The 15,589-nt window shown below is 33.0% G+C and overlaps 1 protein-coding gene across 1 annotated transcript; it reads right to left on the bottom strand.

The window, feature by feature from the left end:
- Positions 1-11,076: 11,076 nt before the first annotated feature.
- On the bottom strand, positions 11,077-14,444 carry LOC140439137 (2-oxo-4-hydroxy-4-carboxy-5-ureidoimidazoline decarboxylase-like). The gene is made up of 2 exons (XM_072528854.1): positions 14,101-14,444; positions 11,077-12,901 (listed from the first exon to the last, which is right to left on the bottom strand). The coding sequence occupies exons 1-2, from the start codon at positions 14,291-14,293 to the stop codon at positions 12,600-12,602; spliced, it is 495 nt and encodes a 164-aa protein (XP_072384955.1). The 5' UTR covers positions 14,294-14,444; the 3' UTR covers positions 11,077-12,599.
- Positions 14,445-15,589: the final 1,145 nt, after the last annotated feature.

The following is a 15,589-nucleotide window of genomic DNA, read 5'->3' as shown; positions in this document are numbered from 1 at the left end:
GCAATATCTCTAATTGTGCATCGGAAACACATTGAACAATTATTGATTTGGCTTTATTGTTCATTTTTTGGAATTTTTTCATCTCGTTCTCGCTTAAACCTGTTGTGATTGTTTCGCCTTTTACACACTCTAATACTTCATTTTCTGCCAATATTATTTCCATCCGAAACTTCCATGATAAGTAATTCTCACCTGTTAGGGCCTCAATATTATACATTTTTCTTTGTTCCATCGTGTACATGTGTATATAACCTATATTCGCTTTTTGATACCTTATTATTATTTTTCATCCGTGAACTGCGCCCATAACCTTTTGTTTTCTTTAATCATCAGTCTGACTATATAATAAAATAAACTGCTTTCATATTTAAGTTTTATTTCCACCGATTATATTAGATTACTACAAAGTACAAATTCAAAATACCATCCCTTAACATTAAATCCTATCTATCTGTCAGTTCTCTTCTTCTTATTAGAAAGAGGACAGAAAGGAGGTTTTTAGCGATTCACAATAACACAAACGATGAATTGCGTTTCCACTTCTTCTTACTTCTTCTTCTACGGCACTACAGCCCAAATTGAACCTTAGCCTCCTGTATTTTTTGCCTCCACCCTTGCTTGTCTGTGGCTGATCTTCTCCATACACAAACCCCTAAAAGGGCTTGTGGGTCACTGTTTACTGTGTCTTCCCAGCGCATTCTTGGCTTTCCAACCGGTCTCTTTCCCTGCATTCTAGCATTCAGTGCTCTTTTTGGTAGCCAATGAAGTCTGACGGTGGTGATTCCCTATAAAGTTGATAAAGCTCGTTGTTGTATCGACTTCTGAAGATTCCATTTTCCCTCACAGGCCCTAGTATTCTCCTCAGTACTTTCCTTTCCAATGTGTCGAGTTTGCTTTTGGATGTTTCTTTCAGGACCCATGCTTCACTGCCATGGCATGCTATTAGTCGAATTAAGGTTTTATAGATTCTCATATTTGTATTTCGGTAGACATTTTTAGACCGAAATATATGGGAGAGGGCAAAATAAGCTCTGTTTGCCTGTATTATTCTCTTCCGTATTTCTTCATCTTCTGATCCGTCGGCATATATTTTTACTCCCAGGTATGTGAACTTTTCAACCGTTTCAATGTCATCTTCATGTATACTGTTTTGTGGGACTATATTTCTTCTCGTCTGTATCATTATTTTGGTTTTTTCTGTGTTAATTTCCAGACCTAGCATTTTTGTTTGCGTTTTTAACTTTATGTATGTTTCCTGTGCTCCTGTTGATGTTTTACTCAAAATATTAATATCATCGGCATACGCTGCCAGTTAAACCGTTCGGTTGATCAGGTGTCCTTGTCCAGTTTGCATTTGTTTAACCGCATACTTCAGTGCCAGGTTAAACAAAGTTGGGGCCAGCCCATCTCCCTGCATTAGTCCCTGCGACATTTTGAAAAACTCTGTCCGGTGGTTTTGTATTCGTACACATGCCTGAGTTTCATCCATTGTGGCTTTCTATCTATCTATCTAGTTAGCCTTCTTCGACCCATCTTTGGACATAGGCCTCCCCAATTCTTTTTCATTCTTCTCTGTCTGTCGCTACAGTCATCCACCTAGAGCCCACGTGCTTATTGATATCATCTGCCCATCTCATTTGAGGCCTTCCTCTGCTTCATCTATATTCCCACGGTCTCCAACTTATAAGAATTTTGTTCCATCGGTCTTCTTTTTGTCTTATATTGTGTCCGGCAAATCTCCATTTCAATTTTGCAACTTCTTGTCTAACATCCCTCACTTTTGTTTTCTCTCTTATCCACTCGTTTCTCTTTTTATCCATTGGTCTTATGTGCAACATTTCAGCCAATATATTGTAGAGTGTGTCCCTTTTGACTGAGTCGTATGCCAGTTTGAAGTCTACAAACACGTTGTGAATATCAATGTCATGTTCCCATGATTTACTCGATCTGTTTGACTGTAAATATTTGATCCGGTGTCGATCTCCCCCGTGGGAAGCCCGTCTGATACTCTCCAATAATATTATTTGCTAGTGGTTGGAGCCGCTGGTTTATAATATACGCGAGGACTTATGCTATACATAGTAGAGAAATTCCACGGTAGTTTTTGCACTGGAGTTTGTCTCCTTTTTTATAGATAGGCATACTATACTTTTCGTCCAGTCGTCGGGTATTTTCGCTTCTTGCCATATGTCTTTGATGAGCGCGTGGATGTGACTTGCTACACCTACCTTACAGAATTCTGATGGTATTTCATCAACTCCCGGGACTTTATTGTATTTCTGATCCTTAATAGCTTTGAGAACTTCCTCTATGGTTGTAGCTTCTACTCCATTCTCTACTTCATTCTCGCCCAGGTAGTTCGTACCCATTTCATCTTCCATGTCTACTTGTGTACCAGTAGTAAGTACAGACTGAAAATAATGCTTCTAGGTTTCTATAGACTTTCTGTTGGTCACTGATTATTTGCCCACTTTCATCTTTACATAGACTTGTTTGCCGTTTATACCCACTTTTTATCTTTTTTAGGTAATCGTAAGCCCCTCTAATTTTGTTGTTTTTTGAAATTTTCTTCCATTTTTTCTATTTGTCCATTTTATAGGATTTTTTTTATTTCTCCTTCTTACAGTCCTCCTTAATTATGTCTATGGTCTCTGACATAGATCTGCAGTAATCCGTGCATCTCAGTCTAATGAGCCGGGTTTATCAACCACATAACTATTTCATTGGTCATTTAGGTCACATGCTCGATAAACCTAGCAAATTAGAAAGAGATACAGGGGCTGCTTTGCGTCAGTTTTCTCTGTCGCACTGGGGGAACGGACTGAAATTGCAACGATACGATCAGTCTATCCTGTATTGTATGTCTATGGTCTCTGACGACTGACATATAACCTAAAAATGAATTATAGAAATTTGTTTTTGAAATATGTATAGAGATTTTTAGATGTTATCCTAGAGTGTCCAATAAACGTTTCTCCAAATTTTGACCTCTACAAAGAATTGGTTAAAACAAAACTACAAACTCCTATAGAGATTTGCTCTCTCCTATCCAATCTTAATTCTCAAAGACTAAATTTGTTGATTACTTTTCTTAATCTAGCCAAAATCAATCTATAATATACATATTTATATCTTATCTAATATAACATAACCTTACAAATTCCTCTCTTTTTTTACACCTGGGTTCTCTATCATCCATTGGTAGAAAAAAAAAATGAAGAACTTGGACAGTCCACAGTAAAGTAGCTATTGAATTAAGTAGATAGCTGCAGAAGAGTTTGCTGTGGAACTCTGAGGACCTCATCACTTATTTTATATATAAATAACTAAAAAGCACCTAATAGAAAAGCAAAGATTATGTAGAAAAAGACTGGTTGCTACACCCAAGCGAGAAAAGTTTTATCCTGTGTTGAATTGTCTTTCCTATACTAACTGTCTGGCTTAAGAAGAAGAAGTTTCAACATAGTGTTCATTCAATATAAAATAATTTCAATTTAGTTTTATATGGGGATATTCGATTGTCTAGAGCAAGTTGAGAATATCCCCCCTGAATTAGCTGGGCAAATTATCCCCTGGGATATTACCCAATAAAGGAAGAAGAAGAAGATTTTTAGATCTGTCAGTTTGGTTGAGGAGTTTTTACCATAGACATTTTATTATGTCATTTACATTATGGTTTTTATTTCCCACATTGTTGCCCTTTCCTTCGAAATCCCGCACACCATTTAGTTTTAAGTTATCGCTTTCGAATAACAACGTGTAAAGTTTCGGTTTATTTAATAAAGAAGTTTGACCTAATTAGATAAGAACACAAACGTAACACATGATTTGAAGTGTTATTGTACAATAAATAAGCTTTGAATACGATGTCACAGACAGTTTTTGGCATAAATTAATGGCATGTTTGCTTTTCGAACAAATAATGTTTATATATGTAGATTATTCAAGATGCTAGACTAACGCGAATTAGATAGAAAATTAATGGCAGCATTGACAGCAGTAAAAATTTACATTTTCGTTATGTAAATAAAATAGACTACGACATAAAAGTTTACAAACAAGCCAATAATTAAAAAAATATATGAATGTGAGACAAGTTTGTTTGTTGGTAGAAATATATATTTTGTATTTTATGTATCAATGATATGAATATGTATTAAAACCTCCATTTGTATTGAAATAAGAAAGGCTTTGAGGGACCAGACTGCAAAAGTTGCATTCTTCACTTTTTAAAATTTTATAGAAATCGAAAAAATTGCTGAAACTGTAAAAAGCAACATTTTTTGGTATTTAAAACCTAATTGCCTAAACTCTGATTAGAAAATATATTTGAATCATTCTTAAATTTCGTTAACTTCTGTGAAACAAACGAAATTAACAATATTATTGAGAAGAATGTGAGTTATGCTTTCAAGCTTTGGAGAATGTGAATTTGACAATATAAGTAGCATATTGGAGATTGTTGGTTTTGTAATTCTATAAACATGAAAATTTGTCTCACTTTAACAGAATTGTTAAAAGTTGAAAAATTGAGTGATAAGGATGTAAATAAATATAAGAAAATAAATTACAAATAATAATTAAACTACTTATTGAGAACTTTTATTCAAAAGTCACTTCGTTTGTAAAACAAGATGTCCAGTAAGAAATGCAGTCCAGGGCCCTGATTCTAATTGAGATTTCGACTCAAAACATGTCGAAATTAATATGGCGACGTCGAAATGCGACTTTGCGAACCTTGTGGATTTCAGCTGAACTAACCAAACGACGTCACTAATTTTCGATTTATCAAAATTAATTTCAACTTCAAGAAAGTGGTTGAAATTTCATTTCGAGTCGAAATTAATCTGACATGACTGGCTGGACTGGGAGAACGAGAAGTGAACTTAGGTTCAGTTTAGGTAGGCGGTGTTGTGTTTTGATCTTTGCAAGGAAAACTGAGGCAAAAAGTATTAATATGGCTGTGTTTTACGGACATTTGCTAGTTTTGGAGGAAATAGAGAGGATAGATATCCGACGCTCACAACGGAGGATAAGAAGAATGTTACGGGATACTCAAAATTCTTTTTCACTAAGTGATGCTCAATTTAGGCAGCAATTCCGGCTTAATAAACAAGCTGCAAATTATTTAATAAGGGTATTAGAACCATATTTGGAAGAAGGTGTTTATGCCTCTAGGATACCCAAAATGTTTAAGTATTACTAAGCTGTAGTAAATTTAAAAATATATTAGAATATAACCACTAAGTCAAATCTTAGTGGTTATAACTTAAGGATCTCCCACATCGCCTTTTTTTTCTTGCCATCTTTTCTTTCAGTTCAAAATATAATTGAGACGGGCCACTATTTATGATTTAACAACTCAAACAAGAAAAAAAAAAAGACGTTCACGTAACGTAAACAAAACGAACATTGGGGAAGAAGGATAATATAAACCTTGTTTATACCGATGAGTCTTGGACTAATTTCGGTGCTTCAGTCAAAAAGAAACGAGGGCACACAATGATCAAGAATCCACGAGGTGTTTTCATAAAAGGGCTCTCTACTGGACTGAAAGCTACAACCCAAAGAGGTCCTCGGTTTGTTATTCTTCATGCTGGAAGCAAAACTGGTTTTGTGGCATGGGCCGAATTAACTTTCTTAACCAAGAAGAGAACCGCTGATTACCACGAAAAAATGGACGGGGATCTATATGAAGAATGGCTTGAGAAAACGTTAATTCCAAACTTGCAGAAAGACAAAGAAAACGTTGTCTTTTGGATAACGCATCATACTACTTCCGCAAATTTGATTTCCCTAAAAAATTGTGAAACACAAGCAGCCTCGTTTGAATATTAAGAAAACATTAGTATTACTCCTTTTTAAGGTTTGTATTAAGGTTTGTATTATTTTTTATAAACAATTCTACTTCTGGCACTTCTGAGGAAACAAACAATCAGTTGGCGAGATATTGAGTGACGAGAAAATAGAATTGTTTTAATTCCAGACCGACATACAAGTTTATATTATTAGTAAGGCAAGTAGAAAAAAAAAACAATGAAATCAAAAATACGAAGGTATTCAGTTCAGTGTTCAGAAGTTTTTTGTCCAACAATATTTTCTTACATCAATAATTATTATCGACAGCAACGTAAAGATAATATTCTCACTAAAATATACACTAGTTAGGTCAGCATAGTACTGACCCATGATTTAAATTATATATACATACACGTGTGAAACCATAAACAAGAAGTATTAATTGCTTGATGAATTTACTTTTTAATTGTAAGAGTTTTGTTTAACAAACAAAAACAATTTTGAACTTTATATAAAGGAATTTGGTGGTGTTTGTTGTTATGTTCTCATTACGTTTGCATCTTCTTAAATTGTTAAATTCCACATGTGATTATTATATAATTGATAGGGACTTTGTTATGATAATGTTGTTTTGACAGGGTACAAAAGGTGATATAAATGTACCCATCTAGTTAGTAGTAGTCTTCTACTCTGGAGAAGCTATGAGCATATTAACGTGTGTATTAAAAACGGCGTAGGTAGGCATGGCTAACGGTGATACCAATATGGCGGTGGGATCATGGCCGGACTCAATAATATTAAAACTACTATAAAAATGTGACTAGTTATTCAGAAGATTTAATCATAATCTAAAAAAGTGCAATCTAAAAAAATACATTTTTAATAAACTATGATTTATTTATCCCGCGGTAAACACTAAAAACACGATATATTATACATGAAGATAAATTAATACAGTCAAATACTATTAATTTATTCTCTGAAGTACGGGCCATTACTTTGTTTACATATTTGTATACTAACCTGTAAAATGTTATTCCCGAAGATTTTTTATTAACATTGCTTCTGCTACTGCAACTACGTTGAGACCAAGAAACCATTATTATGCACCATCACAATATATTATTACAGTTTTTATAAAAGTATTATAAAACTAAAAGTATTCGAAAAACAACAAACGTAAAAAAAACATATACGATCTGTCAAAAGTGTCAAAACAATTTTAACAATATGGCCGAAGTGAGGTCGTTTTTAGTCACGTGATGCCCTCTCCATAGATTCTAACTCGATGAATGTACCCCTCTTCTGTCATGTTTGATGGCAGTGTTGTTTTAATGTGTTTACTTCTGCTTGATCTGTTTATAAACTATTTGTTATATCCTAGGTTATAAATATATTAATATATGTTTAACTTGAAAGCACTCTAATGAGCAGCTTCCCCATAAAAATTATATAGTCACTGAGGATTTAGAAAAAAAAACATAATAGCGGTTTTATTGTTGAATTATCAATGACTAGGACACTAATCAGGAGGTAATTTTGTAACCATTTCTTTGTTAAACCGTTTTTAAAGGGAAGAAGAATGGAAAAACATATATGATATCTTTCTGTTAATATTCGTTTCAGAAAAAAAGAAATGGTTACACCCTTCCAGCAGGTGTCTATGTTTCATCAGGAAAGATCTTGGAATTGCAAAAAAACTCAAGGCCAATAAAAATCAGCTTTTAAAAATTTTACAACAGCTTTACCATCAAAGAGCTACTAGAATATTTTTATATTAAAATAAACCAAATTGTGATTATTCACATGATCTTCTTAATCTTTTCTGTATAATATCAAGAAATATTTCATTGGACAAGTATTATAATTTACTCAATTACTTGTTTGTGCCAAAAATAGCACCACGAAATACAAACACTTTGAGTCGAAATTTAACTTTATGGTTTTGTTATTTACTCAACTGAAGTGTTTGAAATTTACACGTCTAATCTTTTTAGTGCGGGAAAAGTAAGGAAAAATGAGTCTATATTTTTTATTCAAATAAAAAATGCAGGTCTTAAAATATTAGCTGCGTTATGTATGTGTAACAGTTCTAAAATTAAATTGAATACTCTCCGATATTTATGTTTTAAGAAAGGATGCCAAAAAAAAACTTTAATTTATCAATGCTTCCACCTACTCAATCTGCAATAGAACGACACTGTTATAGAGTATATTTTCAAGTTAACCCTTTACCGCATTATGTGCCATAAATGGCACAAACTAAAAATTTTTTTTAAATATAATAGATATGTGACATAGTTCTGACGGCGAGATAGGCAGCCGTGCGCAGTTTCAAGTTAATTCTTGTTGAAATTCTGAACCACGTGACAGTGTTCAAAGTTTGAGGTTATTTTTCATGGTAAAAACGTTTTTTACGCCGAGAAAAATTGAAATTCTTTGTATTGTGATATTAGATATCTTCTCAGGTGAGTACTAAAAATTATGAATTTTGAAAGTCTCTCGAAAACCTCAAAAAGTGTTTCTCCTATATATGGTATACTATGAAGTTATGGACTCATTGATTGTTTTTGTATATCATCATCATCATCATCATCCAGCCCCGTTTTCACATCCATTGTTGGATATAGGCCTCCTCCAAACGTCTCCAGTTCTCTCTATCTCTAGCTGCTGCAATCCAGTTTGTTTCTATTCTCCTTAGGTCGTCGGTCCATCGGGTGGGTGGTCTGCCTCGACTTCGCTTGTCGGCTCTTGGTCTCCACTCCAATAATCTCTTCGTCCATCTTCCGTCTTCCATTCTAGCAACATGTCCAGCCCACCTCCACTTTTGTTTATTGATTCGCAGTATAATATCGTCAACGCCAGTTCGTCGGCGTATCTCCTCATTTCTCACGCGATCTTTCAAGGTCAGACCCAGCATTGATCTCTCCATTCGCCTTTGTGTTACCCTCAGTTTTTCGGCAGTAGCTTTCGTTAAAGTTAGGGTCTCTGCTCCGTAGGTCAAGACTGGTAGGATGCATTGGTTAAATGCCTTTGTGTATATATACAAATATATATACAAATATTGTGTATATACAAATGTTTTTGTATATATGGATCAGAAACTCTTTTATAGTACAATGAGGTAGGCATCAAACTGCCCGACCGACCGTCCGACGGCGAATAACCAACTTTTGTATTTTTATTTTTAAACTCACATTACTCGTTCGTTTTCCATCGACCGACTGTCAAAACGTCAGAAGAGTGTAGCAACATAACCACATTTTTGTAATATTATTTTACCGGGCTTTTTGTAGAAAATTGAATTATGAATACAATTAGCAGCGATAATTCTACTGATAACTTGTTTATGACTTATTTGATGTGGAGATGTCTCCGTACGCGCCGGGCAGTTTGGGTGAGTGACATTTTTTTAAAAAGACAACCAACAAGGAGAATTCTTTGTATTATATCCCATTCTATTAAATTTCAAAATTATTATAGCATGAGCAAGTCCAAATTTTATAGGTAAATTACAAATTTTGAAATGTCAATGGTCAATGTCATTGCTTAGAACAGTATAAATCAATGCGAAATGTTCCATATTCATATTCCAACAAGTCCGAATTTTAAAACTGGTCGGTCCACCAGTCTGACTCTGCGCATACATTTTCATAGACTCGTAATGTTGGCCAATCGTGGACGGTCGGTCTGGTCGAGCAGTCTAATTCCTCCCTGAGTGCAGGTCGAATACCAAATAATACTAATAGCGAAGAATCAGATCTCTCCGATGAAGATGACACAAATGATATGATATTGTGCCAAGATAGTGGATAGACAATGAGGAGCGTGAAGATTTACCAAGCAATGTTAAGAAAACTGTCATTCCTGCTACATCCTCAGATTCCTCAAATGATGAGACTGCAATATAAAAGGAAGAAATCCATAATTAAGTGAAAGGTAATCTGAGAAGATCAGAAAATGATACAAAATTTACTGGTTGTGAAAATTTACCTTTATCGATTTTACAATTAGAAACTCCGGTCCAATTTTTTAGTGCAACAAAGTCCAGATAAACCAGATAATATAAATAAAATACGAAATAGAACAATTTATAGGAATTACTATTTACATGTCGATAATTCAACTTCCATCAACAAGACACTATTGGAATACCAATATTGGAATCCGAGCCGTTAGCGATATAATGAGCTGTATGTGTATAGAAGAAATAAAACGTTTCTTGCATTAAAATAACAATGATGACATGATAGAAAATGATCAGCCTGGACATGACAGATTATTCAAAATTAAACCTACTCTGTGCCAAATCAAAAAACGGCTACTCATGGTTTGGAAAGAAGAATTTTTAGCTGTAGATGAACAGATTATACCAACAAAAGATCGAAACCAGCTAAAGCAGTATAACCCAAAAAAACCACATAAGTGGGGCTTCAAAAACTTTGTGCTGTGTAGTATTTCGGGATTCTGCTATGACTTTTATTTGTTTGCTGGTCCCCAAAGTAATATTGTACCTCCAGGAGCACCAAATCTTAGTATGCGCAGCAAAGTGGTACAAGTTGTTTTTTAACAATTAGTTCACCAGAGTTCAAAGAGGGCATTTTACCTTTGGGAACAGTAAGACTAAATCGTGTTTCTGGAGTTGTGATGCCAGCTGAGAAAGAATAGCCAATATAGACAATGCAGATGTTAGTGGAGTGTCCTGGTTTGATAATAAAATCGTTACTACAATGACAACATATGGTGAAAGTGAACTAAAGAAGATTTTTCAAACAAGAAGGTACACATACCTTGTGCTAACAGTGATTTTATCGTATAAAAATCAGGTCGAAGAAATATTATTTACGAATATTTTTTTATTTCATTGATATGACAGCCGTGAACTGTTGGTTATCGGCCAGAATAGCGAAGAAATTTGATTTACCCCTTTTGGACACGAAACTCGCAATAGCCGATACTCTATGCAAGCGGGAAAACCAACTAAACAGAACCGTAGGAAGACCGTCAAGTAGTAGCCTTCAGCAGATATTGGAGTATAAACGAAAGAAGTTATAGTGTATCCAGGGGTCACCAATTATATTCCCGGAGAGTCCGTTTCGAAAACCTACTACACTTCCGCGGTCGGCACACTCAGCACTAAACCAGGCAGAGGCCTTACCGGGGGGAGGATTACCCAGAAACCCTCCACCTCAGGAGATCATCCTGGTTACGCAGTTGAAACCAGGCAACTAGGATACCTCATTTAGGGAGGGGTATGAAATAAACTCAAGGAAAAAGATGATTAAAAAGCTATTATATTGTTATAAATAATATAAATCTGTCCATCCAGGTTGAAACTGCCTGTTTTCTGATTCAATTTTTCTTTTCTTCTAGTCCGTATTGATATGAATGTAAAATATAAACAACGCTAGAACTATATAGAAAACAGCAATTGAAAGTATTAACTAAAAACACGATAAAAAGAATAAAAACGTAAACAACAGTCAGAATGACGACTAATCGAAGTAAATTCCAAATTGAAGAAGAAAGAGGTTTTAAAATTGGGCGGAACAAAAGAAAAATATTCCCAAATCAAATCCTAACGATTTTTAACATAACTTCGACTAACGATTTTAGTTATTTTGTTTAATTATAGTTTAAGGTACATTTGTATTAATAAATAATAATTATTCATTGCAATTTTGTTGTTTATTATATTCCTCATCATTTAAATTAAAGTACAAATTCATAGTTAAATTAAAAAACATTAATAGGTCTCAAATTAGCTAAAAAGAGCTTATTTCAATGATAACATCCCGATGGTGGCCCTTCTGGACCTCCCTTAATCTGAACAGTATTGTCGCAAGCCCTCCTTGGGGTTTTCACGGTTTTTTTAAGTGTTTGATTTGGTTCCCTAGTCTGAGTAGAAAAAGAAGCATATATAACTCAGTTATTTATTTTATATAAATATTTACAATACTTTTCGTATAAAAAAATTAATACTTACAATATAAAAAAACAAAAACTATCTATGTACAGTAAAAACCGGTTTTTATAATGTCAAATCTTTCTAAAACTAATAATATATGTACAAATAATTAAAATTAATATAAAAAAGTGTGAACAATTACACAATATCTATCTAAAAATAAACTATGTATATAGACTGATATACTTAAAGAATATCTGAAACTACGATCAGGAATTTGTAGCAAATCACAGAAATTCGATGTTTACATAAATAAATACATTCAAAGTTACATATTTTATTTAAAATATGTTCGTATAAAGAAATACGAACAGCAAAAATGTCTTGTTGTAATTTTTTAAACTAATAAATGGTTGTTGATACAATCATAGAAGATATCTGTTTAAAAACTGTATTTTTACTTGCGGTCTGTGTTACACAAACTTTTGTTTTGTAAATTAAAGAAGAAAAAGAGGTAAAGAAAACTTTATGAGAAAATGTGGTGGCAGGAGTAGGTATATTTCAAAGATTGAATGTCATAAAGAGTAACATCACATTATTCTAGTACTTATCAATCAGAAAAATGTTGAAAAACATCAGTCAAAAAAGTAAAGATGAACTAGTAGAACCATACTGAACGTCTAGATCTAGAGGTTTAAACAAGATAGTAGAACAGCAAAACTTTCTTCATAAAGCATATCATTAGAATAAATATTAGAAAATAGTACTCTACTTCGTAGATAAACTCAAATCATGTGTAAATTAAACTTCTTCGTACTTTAACGTGCACAATCGACACAGCTGAACCTTGTTACAGGTTTTCGTTTCGTCCCACAACGTCCTTGAAACGTACTTAGCTCACAATATCCTGTACTCTCAAATACACAATCGCCTTAACCTCCCTCATGGTCCTTTGCAGCTCATCGTCCTTGTTGTTTTCCATCCTCGACTGGATTTCTGAGTAGAGGTGGTTGACGTCGCTGATGGTGGTGATAAAAGGGTAGCCGAATTTGTCTTTATAGCGACTGTTTAGTTCCTGAAGCTTCCTCTTTTCTTCGATGTTAACAAATGATGGTTCTTTTTCGTAAATCATGGGCGATGTGCATACGGCGCTATCTAAGATGTCTGGGTAGAGTTGGAAAATCTTTTCTTTTTCTGAAACAAACAGATAGATTATTATGTTTTATTAAAACTTCGACAAAAAACAAAGATGACATTAAACATACTTGACAAGAAATATGTTGAGGCGAAAGAAGTATTAGTGATGTTTTTTTTTTCAAAATAATCTGTAGAATCATTGCATCTATAATTAGACAATCTAATAAGTAATATGCTACAAAGTTCATTGCACCCGTATCATGCCAAAAACAAAATTATTTTATACCGATATCACAAAATTTATAGAAAAATAAAAAGTGGTTATAATATCGCTAAAAGGAAAATAGGATGGCGCCTGATAATCTTGTTTATTCACTTTAATGGCAATGAGAGATAGTGTGCTCATAATCTACAACATGGGGAAATACACAATCACATTGATTAAAGTCAAGAAGAACTTATTTATCTGGATAAATGCCCAAAATTTTCTTTTTTTTTTTTGCAAAAGTCCGTACACAAACAAAATAAGACAAACCAAATTAAATTTCACTGAAAAGAAAGAAACTGATGAGGTACGAAAGACGAGAGAAAAAATACGAAGATTGAGAAGAATGTACTAATAAAAGTAACTTAAAAAGGGAAAAAAAGATTCAAATTGATACATAGAAATAGAAATATAATGAACAGAAAAACAAAAATATACAGAAACTCAAAAATTAAAAGAAAGGGAAATAAAAATAAACAGTAACTTATATTTCAATGAAGATGTTATATCCCATTCGAAATATTTTAAGAAAAAACTAATTTGAAACCGTGTTAATTTACGAAAAACATCTTAAATGTGTATATTTAGGATGAAGAACGAATAAATGAAATTTAAGAAACGTAAAAAACAAAGAAAATAAAATGTAAGAACCAAAACAAATGTAAGAAATACCTAAATTAAAATTTTAAATAGATCTGCAGAAAAACTAACGAATTTAAAATTTTAGTTAAATATAATAAAACACCTTCGAATTACAGAATGGGTAGTTTAAATATACAATAAAAGTAAATAATGAACTAGGTATAGATAAAAACGTTTACACTAAGCAATCAAACGTTAAAAATTGGGATCTAAGTAAACTTGTTACAAACAATAGCAAAACAATATAAAATTAAGAGTGTAGGTAGTTGTGTTAAAAACATTGTTAAAAGTATGGATACGCTTAAAATGTCCGGTAAAACAGAATTACTTTTGCCATGTAAACACTTACCATGTGTTTTTAAGCCATCCAAAAAGTCACAAATGGCCTGAATTAAGGCGTTGCTGTTGTTAAAAGGTCTGCATTTTAAAATTCCAATAGCAGCAGCAGGGAAGTGTTCTACCACATTGCCAAAAATCCTAACGAAACTCTCACTAAGCAAATTGTTCACCTCGTCAATAGAAAAATGATGCGTTACGAACATTTTGAACAACCGAAAATACTTATCGTGTATCGTGTCTGTAATAACTGTAGCTGGACTAAGTGGATTGCGAATCGCGCTGGTATATTTATCATACGATTCCAACGACCTTTTTCCAGGCTTGAACTCGCTGATAGCTCCTTAACCTTTTTATTTTCGAATTAAAAACAATACAGAGCAGAGCAGAGCCGGTTTGAATTACATTAAGTATGTTTGATAAGCTTACAATGAGATATGATAATCTAATTTTGGTAAATAACGAGCAAAACATTGTTAGCTTTGTGTTTGTTGTTTAACATTTGCATCCCAGCAACAATAATTAAGCAAGCTAAGTGTATTATTTTTAAAATTACCCAAAAATAAAGTAATAGAGATTTAGATTTTCATTCAAAATTTGTGCAAATTTTACTTCTTAATGTTTACAAACAATAGAGATATGATTTTTTAAAAATTAGTCCCTAACTTCGTTCCTATTGGCCATAGAAGTTTTTTTTAATGTGAGTTTTTTACCAGCTATCCAATGGTTGTACGTATAAGTCTGTAGCTTAAAAAATATAGAAGTTATTACAATTTTGTTTATGAATAAAAAACATACTGCCTTTTCAAATGTTTATTTTGTAAATAATTTCGATAAAAACGTAATATGCATTTAACTTCTGAGAAAGTTTAAGTCTTAAAGAATCCTATAAAATTTGCTCAATGTGTCTAGCATCATTAATAGAGCAAGTTCAATAGTTTAAATATTTAGCCTCAGAGATAAACAAGTAAAATAACTTTTAAACTATTTGGCCGATCGGGGAGAAATTTCGCACAAATTTAAAATACGGAAATTACCCGATGTTCAAATGTATTAATAACATTTTATTTTGTTAATAAAAAACTTAATAAAAATCATAAATTAGTGCAAAAAACTGCTTTTTTGCAAATATCTCGATTTTCGACATGTTTTGAGTCGAAATCTCAATTAGAATGATGATATGCATATAGTTATAAAAAATCAGTTGTAAAACTTGATTAAACTATTCTAATGCGTAGAAGTATAGAGATCAGCAAAAATTTTACTTCGTTTTATTGACTATGAGAAAGCTTTAACAAAGTCAAATATGACGAACTGATAGACTGTTTGGAAAAAAATGTGAATCCAAATAACATCAAGCTGCGAATAAGATGTAATCAAATAAATAGTAACAGATCAACTGAACATGGCATAAAAGCTGCAATTATGTCACTACCATAGATTTGTTGATTGATGACGACCCACACACACTTAATATACACAGACATACACATACACATCTG

Source organism: Diabrotica undecimpunctata, chromosome 4 (assembly GCF_040954645.1).
Source record: "Diabrotica undecimpunctata isolate CICGRU chromosome 4, icDiaUnde3, whole genome shotgun sequence".
NCBI lineage: Eukaryota > Metazoa > Arthropoda > Insecta > Coleoptera > Chrysomelidae > Diabrotica > Diabrotica undecimpunctata.
The sequence above is the reverse complement of the archived record's forward strand: the minus strand, read 5'-3'. Positions and strand labels throughout refer to the sequence as shown.

Excerpts from the sequence above, each read along its gene's own strand:
- LOC140439137 (XM_072528854.1), bottom strand. The coding sequence starts at position 14,293 with ATGTTCGTAACGCATCATTTTTCTATTGACGAGGTGAACAATTTGCTT. Across the intron at positions 12,902-14,100 it reads GGATGGCTTAAAAACACATG|AAAAAGAAAAGATTTTCCAA; the intron begins GTAAGTGTTTAC and ends TGTTTGTTTCAG.